The following is a 22,266-nucleotide window of genomic DNA, read 5'->3' as shown; positions in this document are numbered from 1 at the left end:
GTCCTCAATCAGATCTAGGACGTTAATAGCAAACGACTGGGCGAGCATGCACGTACAGTGCGATTGAAACTTCGTGGCCCATGCGCAGAAGTCGGTATTTTGTGGAAGAGCCACACTCAAGGGGCCAAAGAGACGCATGTGGCTCGCGAGCCGCGGTTTGCCGAGCCGCAGTTTGCCGACCACTGGTCTAGGGGATCTTGTCCTGTAACATCTACTCCTAAATGTAGTCCTAGCCAATCTCTTGGCCTAAAGGCTGAAATATCCAAGTCATTCAAGTTATCTATAATCAATAACTTAACTGGGTAAGCATGATCCTGATTATACACATTTCCCCTGCAATTTGCCAGAGCCCTAAAGCAAATAGACAGCTTATAGTTTCTTTGGTGTTAACTTCAAGGGGCTATGTCCTGAAATGGCCATCCAAGATGAGGTGTCTCCACCCAGAGAGGCTGGTGGTACACCCCCAACCCGAGTGGGATGGGTCCGACCTTGTTCTGCAGTCCAAACAGCAGTCTCAGTGGTAACGTAGTCTCCTGGTCGATGGTGATGAGCCAGGAACTCAAGAAGAGGGCTTTGAGCCAGGAGGCCTTCTAATCTGAGAGACATTAAAATAGAAGAGCTAGCCAGTACATAGTTCTTAAGAAATTGTCCCTAGTCTCCATTGTAGGGAGATCTTGAGGCATACCGGGGCCTATTGGAATCACCTAAAGCCAATTCTAAGTCAAGAAAAAGTTTAACTTCATTTGTCCTTGGGTGTGGTCAGCAAATGACACTAACTGGATTTCTGCTACCTGTCTCCCTGAGTACGTTCATATAAACTTTTTATATGAACTCTTGTTAGGGAGGCAAAATGTAAATCACTTACTCTTAAGTGTCCTTGGTTTATGGAAGATGGGATTTACTAAATAGCTCCAAATTGCTGTTTAACCATCTCAGTTTCCCTATTCTACTTGTCCTGGCTTACTGGGCTGTGTCATTTATATAACTTCCTTTCAACAGTTCTCTTTACAAACATTCCTCAACGTTCACAAACCCTTCCTCATAAATCTTACAACTTTCAGGACCCACTTTCTTTTTCCTTCAAAATGACACCAAAACCATAATTTCTTCCCAATTAGTTAGAATTCTTAACCCTTAGAAACCTTGATTTTTAGGTGACATGTAATTAACATTCCTCAGATTAGCAATACATTCACAATTTTAAGAGATATTTTAAATAAAATACAAGACTTATTATTAACAGATTCAAATCTATCCTCTAGATTCTCCATACATGGCAAACTGAGATTGATATTTCAGTATCCTGGTATTTCAAAATACCTAGATACTTAATAATTTTTTTTTACCATTTAACCCAGCAAACTCAAAGTTTTAAGTTACTAAAACTTTGGAAGTTACTAAAAGTTTTTGGAAAACTATGTTTAGGCATATATAACTATTATCATATACACTTTTTTTTTATATTTACAACAACTTTGAGATTTTAAAGCTAACTATTATTACTCAAGGCATTTTATTGGCAATTTTGTAACAGGGACAACTCACCAGTCTTCAGTGGCTTTAATGTGAAAGTACTATTTTATTTTATTTTTCTTTATAAAAACGGGAGTGACCCTGCCTACCTCCCCCCGCCCCATTGCTATTTCTCCAACTTGCTAGAGGGCACTTCTGCAGATCTGTTCCTCCCAGTGTTAGAGGCAAAAATCTGGAAATTGTACGCCCCTGGGACCTGGTAGTCAACTTTGGACCTGGGAGTCAACCTTGGAATGTAGTCCAATCTCATTCAAGACCTGCCTATGATCATGGAAAGGTTAACAACTGTTGTTGCCCAAACAATGGAGCCCCACCCCAGCCCACATCACTTACTTCCCCTGGCGGGCCTGTAATCCCGACTTCCTCATGTAATCTTTGACCCTATGTTCATAAACCAGCGAAGAGCAAACTAAGCCCCCAAAAGATAGACAGCAAGCAAAGTAAATTGGTAACCTAAATTACATTACAGACACACAGACAAGAACTCTCACTAGTGTTAACGTAAAAAAACCATTGAAACCTGTAAAGAATTTTTGTGAGTTTATTTGAGCCAAACTGTCGACATATGCCGGGAAGCAGAACCTCAACGAATTGAGATAGTGCTCCAGAGAATGGCGGGGTTACATCCGTATTTATACATTCTAATCAAAGGAGGAACATAGGTGGGTTACATGAAATTCATTGGTGATAGATTAAGGAGGTGGGATTAAGCGAAGCGGGGAAACCTCTGGGATAGGATAAAAAGTAAAATGATGGACACATACTTAGGTGGGTGCAGGAACAATTAACATGATGATGAAGGAATTTGTGGTATCTGTCCTGAGGCCCAGCACACCTGGTTGTGCCCCAGGGGCTCCAGATACAGGGAAGTCACAAGTGACCCAGACATTTCAAGGAAGGATATGTTATCATAGATGCAAAAAGACAGATAGGCTCAGCTACGGTAAAGGTTGACCTTGTCAGTGAAGATACTGGCCTAGGACGTAACTGCCCACCATAACTGCTTTTAGTTAAAGTTTAATTTCAGACCATCCTTTGTGGTTACTTTAGGTCTGCAAAACTGCCATGCAGACCTCTCCTGAGCTTGTCAGGTCAGCATGTGGCCCCTTTCGTCCACACTAGCTAAGAGTTTCAGGCAGCTGATGCCCTGAGAGGGAAAGCGAGAAGAGTCCCCAAGATTAAGAATTCTTGGCAGCTGCTGGACGTTCCTGTAATCTCTGCCACATGTTCAGCCTTGCCACGAATAGCTGGGCTCCCCCAAAGTGGGACATGCCCTATCTTTAAATAAATTAAACCAAAAAACAAAGAGACACAAAACAGAAACACTCTTATATACAACTAGAGGCCCGGTGCATGACATTCGTGCACTGGGGGGGTGTGGGGGTCCCTCAGCCCGACCTGCACCCTCTCCAATCTGGGAGCCCTCAGGAGAGCCCTCTCCAATCTGGGAGTTTCTGTCTGTCTTTGCAATTATATGAGCAAATTGTCTGAGACCCCAACTCAGTTTGGTTTGTTGCTCACAGAATAATAGAGGCATTTTTGTGTTTTTTTTTTTTGCTTCATTGGTGGAGATTTCCTAGAAGTTTTAGGATATCTTCCCTTTAATTTTTCCTAGACACTCAGATTTTACTTATGTCTCTCACCTTTGCTTTCCCTCCATCCCCCACCACAACAGTAACTTGCCCCAGGCTCACTTTGCTCTAGTGCAGTGGTTCTCAACCTTCCTAATGCTGTGACCCTTTAATACAGTTCCTCATGTGGTGACCCCCAACCATAAAATTATTTTCGTTGCTACTTCATAACTGTAATTTTGCTACTGTTATGAATCTTAATGTAAATATCTGATATGCAGGTTGTATTTTCATTGTTACAAATTGAACATAATTAAAGCATAGTGATTAATCACAAAAACAATTTGTAATTATATATGTGTTTTCCGATGGTCTTAGGTGACCCCTGTGAAAGGGTCATTGGACCCCCAAAAGTGTCGCGACCCACAGGTTGAGAACCGCTGCTCTAGTGTCTAGGACAGTGGTCAGCAAACTCATTCGTCAAGAGAGCCAAATATCAACAGTACAATGATTGAAATTTCTTTTGAGAGCCAAATTTTTTAAACTTAAACTATATAGGTAGGTACATTGTTATTAACTTAATTAGGGTACTCCTAAGCTGGCCTTTGCTAAAAACGTCCTCAATCTGAGGGGTCGACCTCAGCGAACGTACCCCCACTTCTTCTAACACCACTTCTTCAAAATAGACTCGCCCAGGCCGAAAACCGACTTCTGCGTATGGACCACGAAGTTTCAATCACACTGTACGTGCGCGCCCACACGTGGTATTTTGTGGAAGAGCCACACTCAAGGGGCCAAAGAGCTGCATGTGGCTTGCAAGCTGCAGTTTGCCAACCACTGATATAGGATATTTATAGGTGCACATAACCTGCAGATAAAGCTTCTCATCATGCTCCTTGTCTGTCCAGCCAGGCACCACAGAATGCCCTGTATAAAACACCACCAAAGCAGAGCAATCTTTCTTGTCCCTGGTTTGGGGACTGTCCCCCTCCTCCCTGATCCTCAGCATTCTCCTCAATGGACTATCTGGGGGAATGTATTCCCTAGGCCTAGAAATTTTGTTTCCCATCCTCAGAAAGTCCCTTGTGACTATTCTATGTGTCCTGTGTGCTCAATCCCCCATACTGGAGATTTCTCGCACTTCCCAAGATCCACTTCAACCCTCTCTGGACATTACCCTTGTGGGAGATTAGAACCACAGATTAGAATTCCCCACTCACTTTTTATTCCAGACACATCCCAGTCACATATACTCAACCTCTGAGGATACCCAACCATCAAGGCAGTCCTTATAGTCCAGTTTTCCACCTTGGCTCATGCATGAGGTTACCTGGTTGCACAGTGCTTGCTTGGGCCCTTCCCACATTGCTGGCTGACTCTCCATCCAGAGCTTGTGGTTGGCCCACCACCTACAACAGAAGCAGTACAGAGGGAAGGTTTTAAGGCTGCCCTGTGTGGCATGTCACCCCACCCCAAAATGGCAGGACTGGGCCTCCTGCCAGCTCCCACTCTTCTCTCACAGGTGTGCAATACAGAGGCCACAGGGACCAGTTCCAGAGCCCCAGGAGGCCATACTTATCTGCCCATGGGTCTCTCTGTCCTCATCTTGCCTAGGAAATAGGAACTTGGAATATTGCTGCAACCTCACCTCCCCAACCTGAGACAGGACAGTAAGCCAGTAGAACAAGTAGAATAGGGAAACAGAGACAGATAGCTGAACAAACTGCAGAGCGATTTCCAGCCGATACAGAAGGTTGCCTCCCTAGAAATAACATCTAGGCCTCAGTGTATTTCAGCTCCAGACCCAGAAAAACAGCAAAACCAGGTATCACCCCCTGGTTTTGCTGTTTTTCTGGGTCTGGAGCTGAAATACACTGAGGCCTTCCCCTAAAGAAATAAAGCCAGTGAGAAAGAAATAAAGCTTCAAGACAAAGGACCTTGCACATGCTCTCCCTCTGGGGAGCAGTTCCCATCATTCCCTTTCCCCTCGTTTCCCCCACTCTTACAGCCATGCATCTCCTAAACTCTAAGAAACCCCACAAAACTTGCAACCAGAGGAGCAATGGGTAGCAACAGCTCATCCCAGGTTAACCCCTGAACCTGATCCCAAGGCCCCCTTTTCTCTGACTTTCCAGAGAACTAGGGCAGCCCACCCTAGACTCTCCTGTTGCTTCTTCCATGCTAAATCCTTTCATATTTTACTGTCCTCAGCTTTAATAAACATTTCCTCTTAGTCATCTGGACTCATGTTTGAAATTTTCCCTGCACCAAGTCAAGAACCCACACACTACCGGCTGGTCGAGGCAGACCTGCTAAGGGCTAGGTCCCCTTTCCGGTAACAAACCCACCAGCCTGGCCTCTCAGTTTCCACCTGGAAAGGTGGGGAACTGGCCCAACAAGAACCCTCATGAGTCGGGTGCCTCTGGCTCCCACACCCCAGGCTGCCCATCTGGGGCCTATAAATTTGTCGGGAGCCTATGGAAACATTCGCAGACTTAAAAGAAGAGCAATAAACTTATTGAGCCTGAATATTAAAACCAAAATCAATAAAACTTTGAATAGGTGACTATAAAACACCCTATGGCCTTGCTTTTGTATTTTTATTCAGCATTCCTGAAAAGTTTGTGATATTCAGAAACTATTTGTAGGTTTGGTTTTTCTCATTTTGCAAAGATTTCCAGGATACTGAGAAATCGCAGCCAATCACAACTTCAACAGGTTCTTCAGGGCCAAAGAATTTCAAAAGCAAAATGAAGGGGAACTATTTCAAATGACATTATCTATACACTATATCTATAAACTGTAAAGTTAAGAAACATTCAAACCTATAGAGAATTTTTAGTGAGTTTATTTGAGCCAAACTGTCGACAATTTCTGGAAAGCAAAATTTCAATGAATTGAGATAATGCTCCAGTGAATGGCAGTTTTGCACCTTATTTTCTATATATAGACTAGAGGCCTGGTGCACGAAATTTGTGCACTGAAGGGGGGGTCCCTAGCCCGGCCTGTGCCCTCTTGCAGTCTGGGAGCCCTCAGGGGATGTCCGACTGCCGGCTTAGGCCTGCTCCCCCTGGGCCTCTATTGTATATATAAATAAATAAATGGACACACTTTAATACTGTTACCAGACCACCTCAGCCCAGCCTGTAGTGTGTGGGTTCTTGACTTCATAGGAGTCCAAGTGATTTTGAGGGTATGTTTATGAAAGCTGGGGACAAGGAAGGGCTTAAGGTAGAAGAAACAACAGGAGAGAGCCTAGGTGGGGCTGCTTTGGCTCGCTGGCAAGTCAGAGAAAAAGGGGGCCTTGGAGATAGGATCGGGGGTTAACCTGGGACAAGCTGCCATTGCCCATTGCTCCTCTGGTTGCAAGTCTTGTAGAAACCATTAGAGCAGGGGTCCTCAAACTACGGCCCACGGGCCACACGCAAATACAAATATTGTATTTGTTCCTGTTTTGTTTTTTTACTTCAAAATAAGATATGTGCACTGTGCATAGGAATTTGTTCATAGTTTTTTTTAAAACTATAGTCCGGCCCTCCAACGGTCTGAGGGACAGTGAACTGGCCCCTGTTTAAAAAGTTTGAGGACCCCTGCATTAAAGTATAAGAGAAAGAGAGCAGAGATACACGCTTCTGTGGGCAGGAATCCTAGGGGAGTTCTCAGGGGAGGTTCTTAACAGAATATTCATTATTCCAGGTGTGTCCTCAATATGTTGATTCATCAGAATGTGTGTATGGAAAGGACAGGGTTTTTTTCTGGTTAGTTTCATTTTTCAAGAACATCATCAAAGAGGGACTGGGACTCAGGCTAGTCTGTCCCAGAATGGTCTAGATTCTACCTGTGGGTCGTGACCCTTTTGGGGGTCGAACGACCCTTTCACAGGGGTCACCTAAATACATCCTGCATATCAGATATTTACATTACGATTCATAACAGTAGCAAAATTACAGGTATGAAGTAGCAACGAACATAATTTTATGGTTGGGGGTCACCACAGCATGAGGAGCTGTATTAAAGGGTCGCAGCATTAGGAAGGTTAAGAACCACTGGTCTAGAATGTGTAAACCATTTGTTCCTGAGTGTCCTTGGTTAGGGAAGATAAAGCCTTGTGATTCATTAGCTGGCTGTTCATTGCTCAAATTGTTTGGCCTTATTTAGTTATTTTGTCTGTTTCCTTTATTCCACTTGTCAAGGAAATTTCCTAGCTTCTTAAAATCCTGCCTCAAAATGACTGAAATCAAATCGGCCTGGAAGACTCACCAACAGGATGCAAGAGGCTGCACATACCTCACTCTCTGCAAACCCTCCCCAGGTCCCAGTGTGCACACTTTCACCCACCCACAGGGGGTCTCTAGTCCTACCCTCCCAGCCAAAAGCCCCGGCCCCAGTCCAGCTCACTCTTGGACATGGCCTGTTCCAGTCCAGCCCTGGGGAGAAGCTATGGTTGGCCTGAGTTGGGTATAAGCCTCATAAACATTTGGATATCCCAATGCAAAATCACAGTGACTAAAGATTCTGGAAGTGAAGTTGGCAGAAAGCTCTAATTGGTGGTCTTCCCAGGCTAAAACCAGCCCTCAGATGTGTTCTGTTTGACCTGAATAATTTTTTAAAAATCTGACCCAACTTTTAAGATTAGAACTTCCACATAAAGATTCAGATTTCTGATACCTATTAAAAATAGTAGCAATTGGCTGGAACTGTGTACAGCCTATCCCTTACTTTTTAAAAATTAAACTTTTTTCAAGGTAGCACATTTCTAGGATATATAAGTGAGTGTCTCTTCCCACCCCATCCTGCAGCCTCTCAATCCCCCTCCCCAGAAGCAATAATATTTTATTCATATACAAGTATTCACATATAAATTATTTTCCTCTTCACTAATGGCAGCACACTTTGATACGTCTCGTTTTTCTCCCAAGGCGTCTGGGAAGTACTTCTTTACCTGTCCATGTGAGCCTGCTCCAGTCTTTTTGGCAGCTGCCATTTAGACAGGACAATAGTTCTCCTATTTGCTGAGTTGTCTCCATACCTTATAATCTCACGTCTGTCCTGCTGTACTCATTCATGATTCTTGCCTGGCCCCTTTGGCATCTGAGTTTGTAGACCAGTGGTTCTCAATCTCCTGGCCCTTTAAACACAGTTCCTCATGTTGTGATCCAACCATAAAATTATTTTCGTTGCTACTTCATAACTGTAATGTTGCTACTGTTATGAATCGTATTGTAAATATCTGATATGCAGGATGGTCTTAGGCAACCCCTGTGAAAGGGTCATTTGACCGCCAAAGGGGTCGTGACCCACAGGTTGAGAACCGCTGTTGGCATAGATGAAGGACAGAGCATGCATCTTCCATCCACCACAGTGCACTCAGGCCTTCTCACTCTGAGATGCCTGTAGTTCCCAGACTTCCCAGCAGGGAGAGACACCACTCCACTCCCAAGACCACCAAAGGGGTCTTCCCAGGGATATTACAATCTTGAACTGTCTGTGCGAGAGATGCTATCTGCCCAGACACAAAGACCCCTTAGCTGGACTGGAATCCCCCTCAGGCCTTCCCTTCCTCCGTTTCTATCTCCACCCACCCCGAATTTCCCACTCTGACTGAGCCCCACCTCCCTGAGTGTCCCCTCCACTTCTTGTAGGGACTGGCCCCTCCGGAATGGGAGTGGGGAGAGGACTTGTCCTAGTTTAGGGCCTGGGACCGAGAAATTGCCCGAGGGAACCACATGAAGAAACCATACAGCTGCGTGAACATTGCTGCCTCCCTGTCCCTCCCTGCTGAGAAGTGGGGGTCTGTTCTCCCTGCCCCAGCAAATAGCCCCAGCAGGGCCTTGACCTCCAAACCCCTTTTCCCTGGCCTGCACTCCACCCTCTCCCTGGCCTGGTTCCTGCAGCCCTCCTCCCCACCCCTGTGATGGTATTGGGGGTCGCCTGGAGTCCAGCTGGTGGCCAGCACAGAGCCACCCCTTTTCTGGCCCTGCCCCTCCCCATGACCCCAATCCTCTACCAGCCACTCAAAGGAGCCTTGTTCTCTATCCAGCCCCCAGACAAAAGTCTCTCTGTCTAAAAAGGCGGAATTGGGGGGAGGGGGCACCCCAACGGGGACCAAGTGGGGGCATGCACAGACCCCAGCCGGAAGGAATGCCGTGAGGAGGAGGGGCAGGGGAGGAAGGAGGGCGGGCAAAGGAGCTGAGCACGGTGCAGCTGGGCCTTATCCGGAATGGCAGGCAGCCCCCCGCTCCAAGGCCCGCTGTTCACCCAGGCTCTCAGCGCTCTTAGGAAGAGCCTGGGCTCCGAAGGTCTGGACCTGGTGCTCAGGAGCCAGTTCCCAGTCTCCCTGGGGCACGAGGGACACAACAGGGAGGGGTCCTGGTCTAAGGCCAAGCAGCCCCACCCTCTCCTTGGCCATACCAGCATCTTCTATTGACCCTCAAACTAAGTCAACGGCAGCAAGTGGCCTGGAAGAGGACATTAGCTCTCCCGCGATTGAGGCCAATCCCTCCTCCAAGCACAGCACAATCTAAGTAAAAGTAACGGGATACTACGCCTCTGCATAGCCTCCTCCACCCCCTCCCAGACCCCCAGGCCCGCTCTGCTGTTAAAGCCCCTGCACTTTCTCCCTCCAGGTCCCTTTCTGAGGGGCAGGAGATTGGAGAAAGCCCCCTCCCCTAATGTTGGGGTTGGGGATGAGTTCCAGCCCATCCTATTCTCACTGCACCTCACCTCAGTCTTGGACCCCAGGGAGCTCCTGTCAGTGGTGGGGTGGTGGCTGGAGCTGTCTCTTTAAGAGCAGGAATGGAATGGGAACTCCTGTGCTTTAGGCAGTCTGACTTGTTCTCTACCTGCCCAGCGTTGCCCAGGTTTGCTTAGGGCGTGGCAGCTGCAGATAAAGGCAGGACTCAGGCGGAACTACACCGTCCACACAGCCTGGGGAGCCACACGGGTGAGTGATGGGGCCCCCTCCCTCCACTGCTCTCTGTTAAAGACCCTAGAACCTCTGCCTTCAAGGTCCTTTTCTGGGGGCGGGAGCAGGAGATTAGAGGAAGCCCTAATGAGATCCTCCTCCCATGATTCTCCTCTGGGGCTGGTGAGCCAATCGGGGAGAGGATAAGATCTGCAGGTGCGACCGGGTTGTCTGGATAGATCAGGGGCACCTGGGTGGACCAGGACAGGACTGGGGGCATCTGGGCGAACAGGGGGCCTGGGGGTACCGGAGCGAATGGAGGTATCTAAGTAGATCATGGATGGTTGGTGGTATCAGAGCAGATAGGGTGACTGGCTAGACTCGAGTGTCTAGGAAGTGGGGTCCTGTCGAGAAAACGGAGCTGGAGGTTCCTGAGGAGCTGTAAAATGGGGGGCTGGGTGGGAGATTTCAGGGACACGAGGAGTCATTCCTCATGCCTGAAAGGCCTGGCCTCCAGCACCATAGAGGGACAGAGGGGAGAGCAGAGGCAGCCGGCGGAGACAGGACCTCCGTGGCCGGGAAGGAGTGGAAAGGGGTGAGCAGAGCCTCAATCTGCAAAGCCGCCTTCCTTTCCAAGCCTCACACCAGTAACAGTCAGTTCAGGAGCAGCTCAGGGCCTCTTCCAACGACAGCCTGACAAGAAAGAGGAGGGCAGACCCCCAGACACCAGCGCTCAGCCAGGCACAGCTGAGACCACTCCAGTCTCCCCTGAGCTGGGGATGCTGGGTGATGCTCGGGAGGGAGAGTAATGGAGACTTTGCAGCAGGCGGGGGACTCGGAGGATCCCATGGAAAGAGGCGTAAGAGCTGAGACTCAGAGTTGCCGCTGACAGAGTAGTTCACACGGGTTACAGGGTTGCGACAGCAAAGTGGGCTAAGCACAGCGCCACCTTCATCTGCTGTGAAGATGACACGCGTGAATGAGCGCACAGAACTGAGAACAGCGTGCCCGGGTGAACCTCGGTGAGCCAGGCTCTTAGCAGTGCTATTAGTCCTGGGGCGGCAAAGCCGCACCAGGTCGCTTTCAACAGCAGCAGACCTTCTACAGGCCTGTCCTGCCCACACACCCTCCCCAGATCCCCCTAAAACATTTTGGGCTCCTAAACTCATTAGTAATGCTCCCCCAAACTACAGGCCTCTTCCTGAAATCGAAAGCAGCTCAGGTGGGGGTTCCATGGAGGGACTGAGAAGGAGCGAGATGGGGGTGCTCTCTCCAGTCAAAGGGGCTTTTCACCAGGGTGGGGAGGACATATGTTTTCCCATCAGGAAATGGGGCAGGTAACAGATGGCCTTCAGGGTTGTCGGGATTAGACGAGTGAAACCCAGCAGGGTCACTGGCAGTGCCCGGCACAGGTGGGTCAGAGGAAGTGTAAGCTCTTGCTGTTAAGGTTATGACAACCGATGCCTTAGCCGTGGGGCAGGGGCAGGGGCAGGGAGAGGGCAGGGGATGCACAGAGACCGGGTGCTTATCACAGGCACAGAGGATGGTGGTAGGGTGGACTCACCCTAGGCCAAGAGGGGACAGAGGCGTCCTCTTCATGCTGAGCAGGGCTCCCTGGGGAAGGAGGAAGATCTGCTGCCAGGAGGAGCTTGGCAGGAGGTGGAGTAGGAGCAGGGGCTGGGACCTGGGTGGAGGCAGAACCAGGGGCTGGGGTGGGATGAGCAGGGGTGGGGCAGAAATGGGGGTCAGTGGTTAGGGTGGCACAAAAGATGGAGCTGGGGCTGCAGCCAGGCCAATTCTCCCAAGTCTATCCCACCCCACCCCAGCCTTGTGCTCTACCCGCCACACCCAGCCCTGAGCGGCTTGAATCTACAAAGTCTGGGCAAGGCAGGCAGGCTCCAAGCTGTCTATGGGAGACACTCCTAGGAACTGGGCCTCCTGCCACTTGGCTTCTAACACCCCATTTCCCAAAACACCCCGAGGCCCTGAGAATCCTGAGTTAGGGACAGCTGCTGCAAAGCCAACCCTGGTTTAAATCCCACTTCTGACAAGGCACCTATCAGAGCCTCAGTTTCCCAATCTGTAAAATGGGGTCAACCAGAGGCAGCTTCTCTCTTATTTGGTTGCCAGGGTGATTCACTTCAAGCCTCAAGTCCATGTCCAGTGAGTTGTTATTGCTGCTCCCCCATCAGGTCTGAGTTCTCACCTAGCACCCACTGCACTCCTCAGCTCTTGTCTCTCAGCCTTCAGTGCCAGCCTTCCTACCCTGGGGTGAGGTGTGTACCTGGGTGGGGCGTGGAGTAGGAGGGGGTTGGGAACCAGAGGCCCTGCAGCCGTGCTAAAGCTGGGCCCTCCCCTCCGCTTCCAGGCCGGCTCCATCATGCAGCAAGTGGCCCTGAGCCTGCTCCTCCTCCTGGCAGGTGAGTGCTGTTCCCGGAAAGGCCGTTCGCTGAGCTGCTCTGCTGAACGGCAGGCAAGCCTCACAGTGTCCCCTGTGGGGCGGTGACTGTCAGGATAGCGTCTCCTTGAGGGAAGAAGTGTTGTGCTGGTGATTTCAAGCGAACACAAACACAGGACCTCTCATAGCAGCAGCTCAACCAGCTAGAAAGTCTTGTCTTGATGTCTCATTGATGACTTCAAGGAGATGCTCAGCCTTTGCTGTGTCTTCATGCCTCCCTAACACTTTATTACGGGGGTGGGGGGTAACTGGGAGCTTAGAGGTAATGGAACAAGTTACCAATTGTGCCTCAGTTTCCCTACCTGTAAAATGAGGGCAATAACAGCACTTACGTAGAGTCACTGTGAGGATGGAAAGAGCTGGCATTCGGAAAGCACTTAAAACAGGGCCTGTACAGAGTAACTATGTACTTGTACTTAAAATATAATTTAAAATTATTAATCTCCCCTTAAAGAACGAACAGAGCTTAGGCCCCGGGCTCCCGCAGCCACCGCTTCTAGCCAGAATTGAGTCCTAGTCCTTTGCTTTCATTGTGTTTGTTTTTCCCTGTTACATCAGGCAAGACTATTCCATGTAGGATGGTGATAGAAGACGGTTTTTTAAATAAAGTGTACTAAGTTTATAATTAGCAAGTTGCTTTAAAGAGGAGTGGTGAGCAAACATCAGAACAGGCGGGTGGGATGTGGCCGAGCAGGGAGATGAGCTCCGAGGATGACGGCACTGACACCGTGTGTCCTGCGGACGAGAACATCGCTCCGTTTCTGGAGGAGGCGTGGAGTAGCCAGGGGTCTGGAGACATCGGGCCAAAGGGTGGCCAAGAGCTACCCGGGTTAAAACCTAGTTCAGGAGGCAAAATGCTGGCGTGGCTCGCAGGTGTGGGCTGAGTGGAGGGTCCACACCTCCGAGATGGGACGTGCTAGTTTGGGGCTGGACCCCTGCACCCTCGGGAGGCAGGGCCTGTCCATCAGGGGGCCTTTCTCCAAGCCCCTGGCCCTGCCAGCTTCACTGAGACCAGCACCCATGTCCTCTCCTTCCTGCTTCTCCCGCCAGGCCTGCCTGCCCTGGACGCCAACGACCCGGAAGGTAAGTCAGACTGTGCTCTTCTACCAGCCTCCCCCCCCCCCCCAAACTCCCCCTGGACCCCCTGTATTCCAGCTCTGCTCCTGGATTTATGTTCTTTTTTCTTTCCTTTCAGATAAAAACAGTCCATTTTACTATGGTAAGAGCTGGTGCCCCTCCCTTTGCTCCTCCTACCCCACCCCTCATACTGTTTTGTGCCGAGGGCCCCACACAGTGTTGGGTGAGGGTCTGCTGTGGGTGGAAAGGGGGCAAGGATAGGATTGGACCAGGACATTGGCCAGTAGCCACAGTGGATTCAGGGAACAAGACAGGCCAGCCTGGTCCTCGGGAAGATGCATGACTATCCAGCAAGGACAGTTTACGAGAAGCAGGGACAGTTACGAGAAGCACTGTTATGTTCAAATCAAGTCTGGGAGAGGTTTGACTTGAGAAAACTTCCTGGAGGAGCTGTGCCATTAGACCCAAACCTCCGTGGCCTCCAGATTCCACAGGATCTGCTCCGTGTCCCTCCTCTGTCCTCCCTCCCCCATCGCGGCTTCTGCTCCGGCCACAATGGCCCCTCTGCTGTGGCGCAGACTCAGCAGGTGCACTCCCTGCCTCCGATCTCTGTCCTTTCTGACCCCTCTGCCTGGATACTTTCTCCCACACGCCACATGCTCCCTCCCTCCTCTCCCACATCTCTGCTCCAGTGGGGCCCCGCGGAGAGGCCTTCCCTGGCCACTCTCCTAAAAGAGCTGTTCTGTTCCCTGGCTCTGCTTCCTTGTCTTCAGACCACGTCTCTCCATCTGACCCTCCATGAGATCTGTGTCGCTTGCCTGCGTGTTAACTAGGTATGAGCAGAGGAGGGCTGGGCTTGTTCTCTGCACAGCTGTATCCCAGCGCCCAGCACAGCACCGGTGCCCAGTCATCCTTGTTAAGTGGGTGGGGGCTTGGATGAGGAGGACACTGGCTGGCTGACACAGAGGGCCCCCTCTGGGTCTCTCCTAGACTGGCACAGCCTCCGAGTCGGAGGGCTCATCTGTGCAGGGATTCTGTGCGCCATCGGCATCATTGTCGTCATGAGTAAGTGGAGGAGCTGCCAGGGAGTGGGGCGGGCAGGGCTGTGGGTCCCCTCTCCTGACCATTCTCCTCTCCCCAACAGGTGGGAAATGCAAGTGCAAGTTCAGCCAGAAGCCCAGGTGAGCCGGATTCCCAGTGTGTGCCTACCTCGTGCTGGACAGACACCTTCCAGGGGTGAAGCCTTGCAGAAAGGCCCGGTGGCCAGGCTCTGCCCTGGAGATTCCCGCCACTAAGAAAGACTTCCTAGGTTTATTCCTCAGAGCTGAAAATCCCCAAAGGGCCCCAAATCTTGAAATGCTTGGGACCCTGGGGTGGTACAACTCTATGATGGGAAAGAAGCCAGGAAGCCAGGCTGAGGAAAGCTGAGAGTCTGCTAGTCTTGAGGGTGAGGACAAAGAGGCAAACACAGATCTCACCACTTTTCTTTTCCTAGCCACCGACCAGGGGACATCCCACCTCTCGTCACGCCAGGTAAGACAGGAACAGATGGGGCTAAGGAGTACACGGGATGTGAGGCGTGTGTGTGTGTGTGTGTGTGTGTGTGTGTGTGTGTACGTACTCTGGGGACTAAAATCTCCATCCAGTCTCACAAACTGACCCTATCACCTCTCCCAGGCTCTGCTCATAACTGTTGAGGATGGATCCATGAAAGAACACAGAGGGCCTCTCTCTTTCCCCATGTCCTGGTCTGCATAGGAACCTAACTCCAGGATGGAATCCCCTCCTCTCCTCAGACCGCCTTTCCAGACCCATCTCACTTTCACTGTAAGGGTCTCTTTGTTCAATATTTGATCTAAAGTGAGCTTGCCTCCTGCCCAAGCAGTTGAGACTCTGTATGTGTACTTGGGTAAGATTTGCGGTGGACACGCTCTGGAAGCTGCCACAGAAGCTGGCAGCTGAATCTCTTTGTTGGGAAAAGCCCAAAGGCCTATTCCCTCGGGACCTGGCGAATGGCATGAGGTTTGTCCTCTGCTGCTATGGCCACGGGAGCCACTTGTGCAATTTAACATTTTCTAGTTTAAATGGGGGACATTTTTGAGAGTGAAAGGGAGCTGTAACCAGAGGAAATGCTGGGACACTCGGCTGGACAGTGGGATTATCCTACCAGGATATGAGGACCCAGATAGCTTATGATTATAATAGTAAGACCCCTTAAGACTCACTCACTGCTGTGACCCCAATTTATTACACAAGACCCTTCCTAATACCCAATGTCTCCGTGAGGCTTTTACGTAATTGCCCATGATAACCCTAATAATATATGATGGCCACCTGGTGTGAGAGCTTCCAATGAGCCTCAAAATCCCTTGAGACTCCCCAAAACCCAATAAGACCTCAAAATGTCCTCAAGAGACACCCCTAAGATGCCTAAAAACCTTCAAAACATCCAAAAAGAGACCCCCCCCCCAGGAAGAGACCCACAAGAAACCTGTGTCCTGTCCCTAATAAAGCCCTTATATCCCTTGAACATCCCCCACAATCATGAACCCACACTCCTTAGACAACTCCAAAAGCTTACCAGAGTATGCCAACATGCTCCCCTGGGACCTCCCCCTCTAAAACACTGCTCCTGGGACACTGCCCCCCTCAACCCCCCTTTTCAGTCAGGGGACACCCTCTCCCACTGATCCCACAACAACAGCTGGGGCGGGCTCACAGCACATTTATTGAGCTCACACACCTTCGCCTTCACCTCGTTCACTCACTGGAAAGGAGTACCCTGGGCTCCCCGCAAAAACTCCCGCTCTCCCTCCCATTTCCCTCGCACAGCAAGGACGTGCTGGGCTTCCGCCTTGGCAGCAGGCATGCGCACAAGCAACAGAGGAAGTTAGCAAGCCTGGCAGGAAAACCTGCCCAGCAACTGGTAACGTCATGGAGGCGTGCACTAAAAGCGATTGGCCAGATTGAGTTTAGTGGGGAGAGGAAAGCCATCTCCTCCTGGGTACTTGCACAGGGAGCTGGAGTAGGAGGGGTGGGTTGAGGGGAGGGGGGTGCTTCCAGGCCTCATGGAGCTCTGCACATTACTCCACCATGACTTCTGGATTCCAGTTCCGTGCCCCAGTCTGAGTGCCCAGCATTTGCCCCCAGCCAAGATGTTGCTTAAGATTGGAGGGCAGTTCTTGCCTTGATTTGGCCTGTGGCCAGTATCTCACAGGACCAGCCATAACCCCAAGTGGGGCCAAGAGGTCAGTCAAGGAGGTGTCCAGAGGCCTAAAACTCCCCATGCCAGCCCCCTCACCAGCCATGTCCAGGATCCCATCCAGTGTCAGGCACTGAGGTCTAACTCGTGAAGCTGGTAGATCTGTGTGGGGCCCTTGAAGCAAGCAGCAAAGAGGAAGTGTCTGCCAGCCATGGCGATGTGGGCAAAGGCCCGGGGGGCCACCAAGGCTGGGGGCCCCAGCTCCTGCAATGGTTCCAGGAGCCCCTTGTCAGGCTCAAGGCGGAAGACCTGGCTGAAGGCGAAGTCACTGCCCAGGATAGCCAGCTGGTCCCTGGCTATGAGCAGTGGCTGGAAGACGTGGGCACCACGTGAAGGAAGTTGCTGCAGCAGGCGGAACATGGAGCCATCCCAGCGCATGACCTGTGAAGTGTGGCGGCTGGTTAGGACTGGGATCCAAGAGGGCCAGGCCTGTTGATAGTCCTCTAGGCTTCAGAGGGCTTGGAACAGCTTGTAAGTTGAGGCCTGCAGGTCCCTAAACTCCTGTAGCTTTCTTTATAAATGTCATCACCCAGCTGCTCAGGCCACATTCTTGGCCCTTCTTTCTCTCCCCGCCCCCCCCCCACCCCCACACACACACCAACATAGAACTCATCAGTAATGGAATCTGTCCGTTTTACCTACTATGCTATATATTGCTCCAACCTCCTCTGGCCGCACTCCAAACCAGCTATAGTCGCCTTTTCCCTGGTCACCTACTCCTGTCCTTGTGCCCACAGTTCACTCCCCACAGAGACACTCCGTGAACTGAATCAGAGCAGTGACTTCTAGGCTCAGACTCTCTCCCTGGGTACACCTTTCTCTAAAAAGAGTGCTGGAGGGTGTGGGCACCAGCCTGGGGGACTCAGAGTGTGATGCTGTGGTTAAATGTCAGTCCTGGAGTGAGTCAGAGTTATAGAGCCAGAGTTTGGGGTTAGAATCAGAATCTTGGGGCCAGTGTCTATGTTGGGGAATGGGAGTAGTTTAGGGTTAGCAATGCCTTGAGGGGTCACAGTCTTGAAGTCAGTGTTGGGTTGGGGTCAGAATTCAAGGATCAACACATTAGATGGGGTTGGAGTTTGAAGATCAGCCGGTGAGCTTGGGGCAGAGCTGAGGTCAGCGTGCAAAGTGGGGTCAATGCTGAAAGACCAGCCCAGATTGGGTGGTCCCCATTGAAAACACAGCCCTGAGTAGGAGTCAACTGCAGGTCAGAGGTGGCTTGTGGCCTCTGCTCCCACCTCTACCTGGTTGGGCCCAGGCTTACCAGGGAGTCCCCGATGTAGCGTGTCAGGCACAGGAACACATCCCCACTGGCCTGGAAGTGGCGTGTGGCGTAGACGTCCTCAGCCTCGGGGATGTCCGTGCGCCTCTCGAAGCGGCCCCCAAACCAGTGGAAGAGCACGGGCCGCTGTGAGGCTGAGGCCAACAGCAGATGAGGCCGGCCGTCCAGCTCAAAGGCCTCAGCATCCGTGTCCCGGTGCCAGGCGTGGAGGCTCTGGCGTGGGTAAAAGCCAGGCCCGTCGCGGCACAGCAGGGTGGTGCTGCCTGCCTTGGAGGCATCGGCCACCACGAAGCAGGGCTGCCCATCCAGCCACAGGAGCTCAGCGTCATTGGGCCTCAGCAGACGCTTTGGGGCCAGGGCCTGAGTCGGGGCCAGGCGCAGGCCGGGACCGGGCCGAGCCCACAGCTGCGAGCCTCCCCACAGGCGGGCAGCCAGCACGAAGAGGCGCAGGCCCAGCACCAGGGGCTTGCAGGACACCACCGAGGGAGCTGTGGGGGAGTCAGGGAGCAAGAGGCAGATCAGGCCGGCTGGGCAGGGCAGCCCCCAGCCCCCGCCCCCCGCAGGCAGGAAGATGAGAGGGGGAGCTCACCAGACAGCTCTTCCTCAAGCCGGAAGCGCTGCAGGCCATAGTCCCAGGAGAGAATCAGGCAGCGGCCAGCAAAGGGCTGTGCCAGGACCATGTGGGGCTCCCCCTGGTAGGAAAAAGGTTCCACGCCCAGCGCCGACTCCCCAACCGTCTGGAACCGGGACAGCTCTGGGGATGGCAGGAGAAAGTCAGGCAGGCCCGGGAGACCCCAAAGGTCTTCATCTCTGAGCCTCGGTTTGCACATCTCTGAAATGAGGACCGTCATGGTGTTCACCTCATAGGTACATGGAGTGGAATCTTTTTAATCTATAGCTGTATTAATTCAAAACAACATGATAATACTTTATTTTCTAAGCTTGGTGGCATCATCAAATAACTGCTTAGAAACAGCATGTTTAATTCATTTAACTTCACCAAATCCCAAGGAGGTACATTCCACTGTTATATCCACTTTACGGATGAGGAAACTAAGGTTAAGAGACACAGGCAGCCAGTTGTCCAGCAAAATCCATCCTTCCCATTTTCCATGAAATAGGACTGGAGGTGGGCACAACCTGCCCAGCTAGAGGCCACATCACCCAGCACCCCCTCAGGACCCCCTCCTGAAGTTAGGTGTGGCCATGTCCAAACCAAGTTTCCCATGGAACAAGAGCAGAGTGGTGGCTGCAATGCTTGCCTCAAGCGTATGAAGGTGGCTCACCCTGGACTTGGTCTCCTTCCCCTTACTCCCAAGACCTAGCAGATGGACGTGCTACAAGTCAGTGTCAACCATGAAAACCAGGACAACACCCAGATGTGCTGGGAGTGCACATCGCAGGCCCTCTGTCTTCTTTCACTCAGGGTATTTTGAATCTCTTTGCTACAACTTAGCTTTTATGGTAACAGTGCACCCAGGTTGCCCAGCAGAGTGGTGGTGGAACTGAGCAGTTGACTCCGGGTCATACTACTTCACTCGATAGGCCAGGCCTGTTTCTAAGTGCCAGGATTGCAGCAATGACCCAAACTAACCAGGATGCCCACCCAAAGGGGGATCTTTTAAAATGTCCATCAAATGATCACTCCCTGCTCAAGACCCACCATGGCTTCCCACAGCCTCGGTGAAATCCACTCTCCTCTCCGTTGCTCTCAGTGTCCTGTACAGTGAGACTCCTGCACCTTTGACCTCATGTGTCCTTCCTTTCACTCACTCTCCCAAACCAAACCTGCCTTCCCTTGATCCCCAAGCAGGACAGGCTCTTTGCTGCCTCAGGGCCATTGCACATACACCCACCTCTCTGCAATGTCCTTCCCTCTAACCTCAGAGAGCTACATCCAGATCTAATGCCATCTCTTTAGAAACTCTTATCAGATGCCCATGTAAGGTAGGACCCCCCCTTAATTTTCCTCATCACTCCCTGTGTTTATCACAATATGTAACATACATCTATTTGTGCAATGTTTTATTTAATGTTTGTCTCTCCCTTCCTCCCCACAGAACTGCGAGGCCAGGGTCCAGAGTTATCTTGGTCACCACAGTGTGCCCATTGCCTTTCATAGGGCCAGGCACAGAGTGGGCCTCGGTGAATATTTGTTAAATAACTTAAAAAAAATGACCCTTGCCCTAGCCTGTTTGGCTCAGTGGATAGAGTGTCGGCCTGTGGACTGAAGGGTCCCAGGTTTGATTCCCGTCAAGGGCACGTGCCCGGGTTGCTGGCTTAATCCCCAGTAGGGGGTGTGCAGGAGGCAGCCGATCAATGATTCTCTCTCATCATTTATATTTCTATCGCTCCCTCTCCCTTCCTCTTTTAAATCAATAAAGAAATATATTTTAAAAAATATATATATATATATTAAATGACCCTTAAGTTAAATTCTCTTCTTCTATGAGCCCGACAAACCTAAAACATGTCACATTTAGATATGATGATGATAATAATAGTTATTATTATATTAATAGCCTTCAGATTTGAACCCAAATGCCCATTCCTTCAGGAGTATCTGACTCTTGCTCTGGCTCTGGGCTCCCATAGCCCCGGGGGCTCCCCACCTCCCAGCCCTGACCTCTCTGTGCTTCCCCCACCCTGGCCCTGACCATTCCAGGCTCTGCTGCCCTCTGGACTGTGGGCTCTATGAGGACAAGACCCAGGACCATTTCATCACTGCTGTGCTTTCTGCATTGCCCAGTACCCATAACGGCACCAGCATATGTTTATGGAAGAGCAAAATGGTCATAGGAAGCATTTTAGAAATGGCCATTTTTATATTAATAAGAGTAACAAGAATGAACATTTATAAGGGCCTCCCATTCCAGGCTCTGTGCCAAATGTTATACAGGCGTGGATACATCACTGGATTCTCACTGTTTATTACCTCCATTTTACAGATGAGGAGACTGAGGGTCAGGGAGGTGATGCTGCTTGCTCAGAGTCTCACAGCCAGGAACTGGCAGGAAGCAGGAAGTGAGGTGAACCCCTCAGCCCGGGCCTCTGTCCCCCTGATCTCCCGCCTTCTTCTGGGAACCCCTGCTGTCCCTCCCACCCCACAGGGAAAGCCCCCACCTATGGTTCTGCACTTGAACGTCTTGGGGTTGAGAAGGCGGAGCTGCATGTGGGCCAGGGCGGTGGGGCCGGCGCAGGCCCCGGTCCCCACGCTGGCGTTCACGCTGGGGATCCACTGCAGCAGCCAGAGGACACGGCAGTCACACTGGAACGGGTTCCCACGGAGGTCCCTGGGGCAAGAGGCCGGGGAGGGGCTGCGACCCGGCTTCCACCATCTGGAGGCCACACTCCCCACCCCTCCCCAGGTAAGAGTTCAGGATGGAGCCCCACAGGTGGTGTGAGGAATATGCATCATTGCAGCCGTACACATTGTGCCTACCAAGAGTGGGCACAGATATCCCCTCCCTCCTCAAACATTCCCACCTCCCCACGCAGCCCCCTTGAGCCTCACACATGAGTCAGGGTCTCCAGGCCTCGGAACAGGAATCTGGGGAGGGCCTCCAGATGGTTATTGGCCAGGCTCCTGGTGGAAGGAGAGAAAAAGGAGGAACCATCAGCAGCTACGAGGACAGCCTATGCTCTGGATGATGGGGTATGGGGTGCCTGCCAGGGTGGGTTGGGGTAGTGGAGGGGTGAGGCCTTGGAGGCACATACAGATGTGTGAGTGAGCGAAGTCCTCTGAGAGCATTCTTAGAGATGGAGCCAATTTCATTGTCCTCGATGAAGCTGTGGAGGGAAAGGGCAGAAAGGGGGAGACCCTCATTTTTTGCTGTGGCCCCACAGTTTTTAGGGAAACTCACCCCATGGAAGCCAGACACCACTGGAATGTGCTGAGTTCTCCCCAACACTTGGCATAATCCCAGGGGAAGCCTCCTCAGAAACCTCTTCTCACCGAGGTGCCAGCCTACAATCCTGGGGGCCAAGAACCTGACCCTGTGGTCATTACCAGCCTCACAGTGAACACTGCCACCACCACCCCCTCCTCCCCCCACTGCCACTGTGATCACCAATACCAGCACCAGTATCACTACCAATACCTCCACGATTATCCATTGTGACCAATACCCATGCCTCTACCATTGTCATCAACCCCAGTATGAATAACTGCATTTATCACCA

At 51.2% G+C, this 22,266-nt stretch overlaps 3 protein-coding genes and 1 long non-coding RNA gene across 5 annotated transcripts in view; 2 read left to right on the top strand and 2 right to left on the bottom strand.

Annotated features, from left to right (window-relative positions):
* Positions 1 to 481: 481 nt before the first annotated feature.
* On the bottom strand, positions 482 to 9,958 carry LOC111827898. Of its 2 annotated transcripts, XR_002831646.1 has the most exons (3): positions 9,828 to 9,958; positions 4,435 to 4,513; positions 482 to 595 (listed from the first exon to the last, which is right to left on the bottom strand). It is a non-coding gene; the product is annotated as an uncharacterized LOC111827898 (long non-coding RNA). The 2 variants fall into 2 exon arrangements; XR_002831645.1 differs by lacking the exon at positions 482 to 595 and having other exon boundaries at positions 4,307 to 4,513.
* A 5-nt stretch (positions 9,959 to 9,963) lies between these two features.
* Positions 9,964 to 15,427, top strand: FXYD3 (FXYD domain containing ion transport regulator 3). The gene is given in 8 exon segments (XM_014464300.2): positions 9,964 to 10,047; positions 12,377 to 12,428; positions 13,517 to 13,549; positions 13,662 to 13,685; positions 14,534 to 14,622; positions 14,624 to 14,724; positions 15,039 to 15,076; positions 15,221 to 15,427. Coding segments are annotated over 7 exon segments (345 nt in total). The 5' UTR covers positions 9,964 to 10,047; positions 12,377 to 12,388; the 3' UTR covers positions 15,241 to 15,427.
* Positions 15,428 to 16,868: 1,441 nt separating this feature from the next.
* LGI4 (leucine rich repeat LGI family member 4) overlaps positions 16,869 to 22,266 on the bottom strand; it is an 8,036-nt gene continuing 2,638 nt past the window's right edge. The window contains exons 4-9 of the mRNA XM_006098687.3: positions 21,802 to 21,873; positions 21,599 to 21,670; positions 21,208 to 21,377; positions 18,674 to 18,838; positions 18,067 to 18,572; positions 16,869 to 17,186 (exon numbers count right to left, since the gene is read on the bottom strand). Coding sequence (XP_006098749.1) covers positions 16,872 to 17,186; positions 18,067 to 18,572; positions 18,674 to 18,838; positions 21,208 to 21,377; positions 21,599 to 21,670; positions 21,802 to 21,873 — 1,300 coding nt within the window. The 3' untranslated portion in view covers positions 16,869 to 16,871. The remainder of the gene's footprint in view (positions 17,187 to 18,066; positions 18,573 to 18,673; positions 18,839 to 21,207; positions 21,378 to 21,598; positions 21,671 to 21,801; positions 21,874 to 22,266) is intronic.
* The window catches only part of LOC106694361 (FXYD domain-containing ion transport regulator 7), a 22,602-nt gene continuing 19,029 nt past the window's right edge, over positions 18,694 to 22,266 (top strand). Inside the window, exons 1-2 of the mRNA XM_023762328.1 lie at positions 18,694 to 19,511; positions 21,033 to 21,113. The gene's annotated coding sequence lies outside the window, so the exon portion shown is untranslated. The remainder of the gene's footprint in view (positions 19,512 to 21,032; positions 21,114 to 22,266) is intronic.

The sequence above is a fragment of the Myotis lucifugus genome, unplaced genomic scaffold (assembly GCF_000147115.1).
Source record: "Myotis lucifugus unplaced genomic scaffold, Myoluc2.0 scaffold_244, whole genome shotgun sequence".
NCBI classification, from domain to species: Eukaryota; Metazoa; Chordata; class Mammalia; order Chiroptera; family Vespertilionidae; genus Myotis; species Myotis lucifugus.
The sequence above is the reverse complement of the archived record's forward strand: the minus strand, read 5'-3'. Positions and strand labels throughout refer to the sequence as shown.